The 2,228-nt window shown below is 39.9% G+C and overlaps 1 protein-coding gene across 1 annotated transcript; it reads left to right on the top strand.

Moving 5' to 3' along the window:
• Positions 1-606: 606 nt before the first annotated feature.
• On the top strand, positions 607-1,733 carry LOC109088592 (cytokine-like protein 1). Its single transcript, XM_019102761.2, has 4 exons — positions 607-821; positions 906-950; positions 1,292-1,438; positions 1,574-1,733. Exons 1-4 carry the CDS (start codon positions 669-671, stop codon positions 1,673-1,675), a joined length of 447 nt encoding a protein of 148 aa, XP_018958306.1. The 5' UTR covers positions 607-668; the 3' UTR covers positions 1,676-1,733.
• Positions 1,734-2,228: the final 495 nt, after the last annotated feature.

Below are 2,228 nucleotides of genomic sequence, written 5' to 3'. Positions count from 1 at the left end.
ACAAATCATTTTGTGTCAAAATTTAATGGGATGGTTTTATCTACATGCCCTTTTTGCAATATTGATATTGATACTGTTTTTCATTTTTTTGTGATTGTTTAATATTAATTCCTTTGTTTGAATTGTTGGACAAAATATTTACTAAACTTGTTTTTTGTTTACAAAAAATATGTTCATTTTGGGTGTGAAGTATAAGAAAGAATGGAAAGCACAGTGTACACTTGGTAATTTTCTAGTGGGACAGGTGAAGTTGGCTATTTTAAAGTCCCATGGATGTAAGAATGAAGGGAGAGATGCTGATTTGCTTGGAATGTTCAGATCTCTTGTAGAGGGTCGGCTTTTTGTGGAATATGCATATTGTTAATTATCAAATAACATGCATTTTTTGATGCGAGGTGGAGTGTGAAAAATGCTTTTGTGATGAGAGATGAGCTTGGAGAGTTATAGTTTAATTGGTGAATTGTAAAGAATGTTTTTAAAGTAGTTGTTTGATTAAAAGAGTTTTAAAAGTCAAAAAAAGTCTCTCTCTCCCTGTCTCTGTCTCTCTCTCTCTCTTTCTCTCTCTCTCTCTGTCTCTCTCTCTCTCTCTCTCACACACACACACACACACACGCGTTTATAGGGAGAACTTCTTATTGCAGAGCACATCAGTTTGGGCAGAGACAGACATGAGCGCGCAGACGAGACTCGTTTCCTTCATCTTTATTCTCGCTTTGATTTGGTTCGCGAGCTGCGCGCCCCCGACCTGTTACTCACGCTCTCTGGTGCTCAGCAAAGAAATCACGAGAGCTTTGGACACAATACATAAATCTAGTCGCACGGTAAGTGAGTTTGTTTGTGCCAATACGCGGCACTGTATGATTATGTTATGGTCATGAATAAACTTGAAACTTTAATTCTTGCAGAAAACATGCGCAGAGTTTTTGCCAAAGATGTTTCTAGACGTGCACGTGAGTGTCCTTTCTGTCAGCTGTGAGAATGAATCACTAACCTGCACTGATTTCATGTATTTTTTGTTGTTCTTTGTATTGAGTATACATAAGCTGCATGAAGTTCATTCTAAAGTGTATGCAGTGTGTGTGTTTAATAGCTATATTGGACTAGACATATTACAGAGTTAAGTTTTAAGGACTAGGTTTAGGTTATAGTATTTATAATTAGATTAGAAATCTATGGAATGTCCTCAGATAAATAAAGGTGTGTGTGTGTGTGTGCTGATGGATCACTCAACACATCTATGATTGAAGAACACTGCATCCTCGGGTCGGTGAGATTCTCTGGTGTTTTGCAGAACTCCTGCATCCGCTCTAAGCTGCGTGATTTCCTGTATGTGACTGAGAATCTGCCCACTGAATACTGCAGAAAGCTGCCGCGCATCCAGCTCCTGAAGCGCCGCGTCCAGATCCTGTATTCCATCATCACCCGCTTCTGCTATCGGGTATGTGACGCCCTCACAACACAAACTAGACTCTTCTTTGTGTCATTGTGTCATTACGAGAGATGCATTGTGTGTGTGTGTGTGTGTGTGTGTGTGTGTGTGTGTGTGTGTGTGTGTGTGTGTGTGTGTGTGTAGGATCTGGAGTTTTCCACAAATGATTGTGAGGCTCTGGAAACAGGAAACATCAGTCCACGATACGCAGAGGACCGGCTGAAACATCTGATAGAGGACGCCTGAGATAAACACTTTCATATGACACACAACAACAGCACCAATGCTTTCCCTAATATTACACCAAAAACATGTTAAACATGAATGTGTGTGTGCGCGCTTGTTTTTGATAGCCAACTGGCTTTGGCTGGTAATGCCCAGTTCTGTCTGAAGTTCAGGATGAGGTTCCCTTTTAATGTGTATCTGTGTGTGTTTGTATGTTTTGTGTGTGTGTGTGTGTGTGTGTGTGTGTGTCCATGCATTCCACTAGTGAGGGAAAAACATTCCACAGGAAATTCGCAAAATGCCAGTCATTCATCTCAATCCGTTCAGCAATAAAGCAGTGGCCTGTTTACATGGCTGCATGTTTGGCTCCGCAACATATAGGTGAGATATTTAGTCTGATTTTATTCTTGTCTCTCGGTTACACCTGCATGACACGCATGAGAGAGCTTCTTCATCTATAGTCCTGTCAATCACAACTCATGCAATCTCTTCTTCAACTCAGCCTTTAATCAGTATTTCTGCCATATATTACGTAACTTTCAATAATGACGTAAAATAAAATATTTTATTAATA

The sequence above is a fragment of the Cyprinus carpio genome, chromosome A14 (genome assembly GCF_018340385.1).
Source record: "Cyprinus carpio isolate SPL01 chromosome A14, ASM1834038v1, whole genome shotgun sequence".
In the NCBI taxonomy this organism is placed as follows: Eukaryota; Metazoa; Chordata; class Actinopteri; order Cypriniformes; family Cyprinidae; genus Cyprinus; species Cyprinus carpio.
This window is presented reverse-complemented; position numbering and strand designations above follow the sequence as displayed.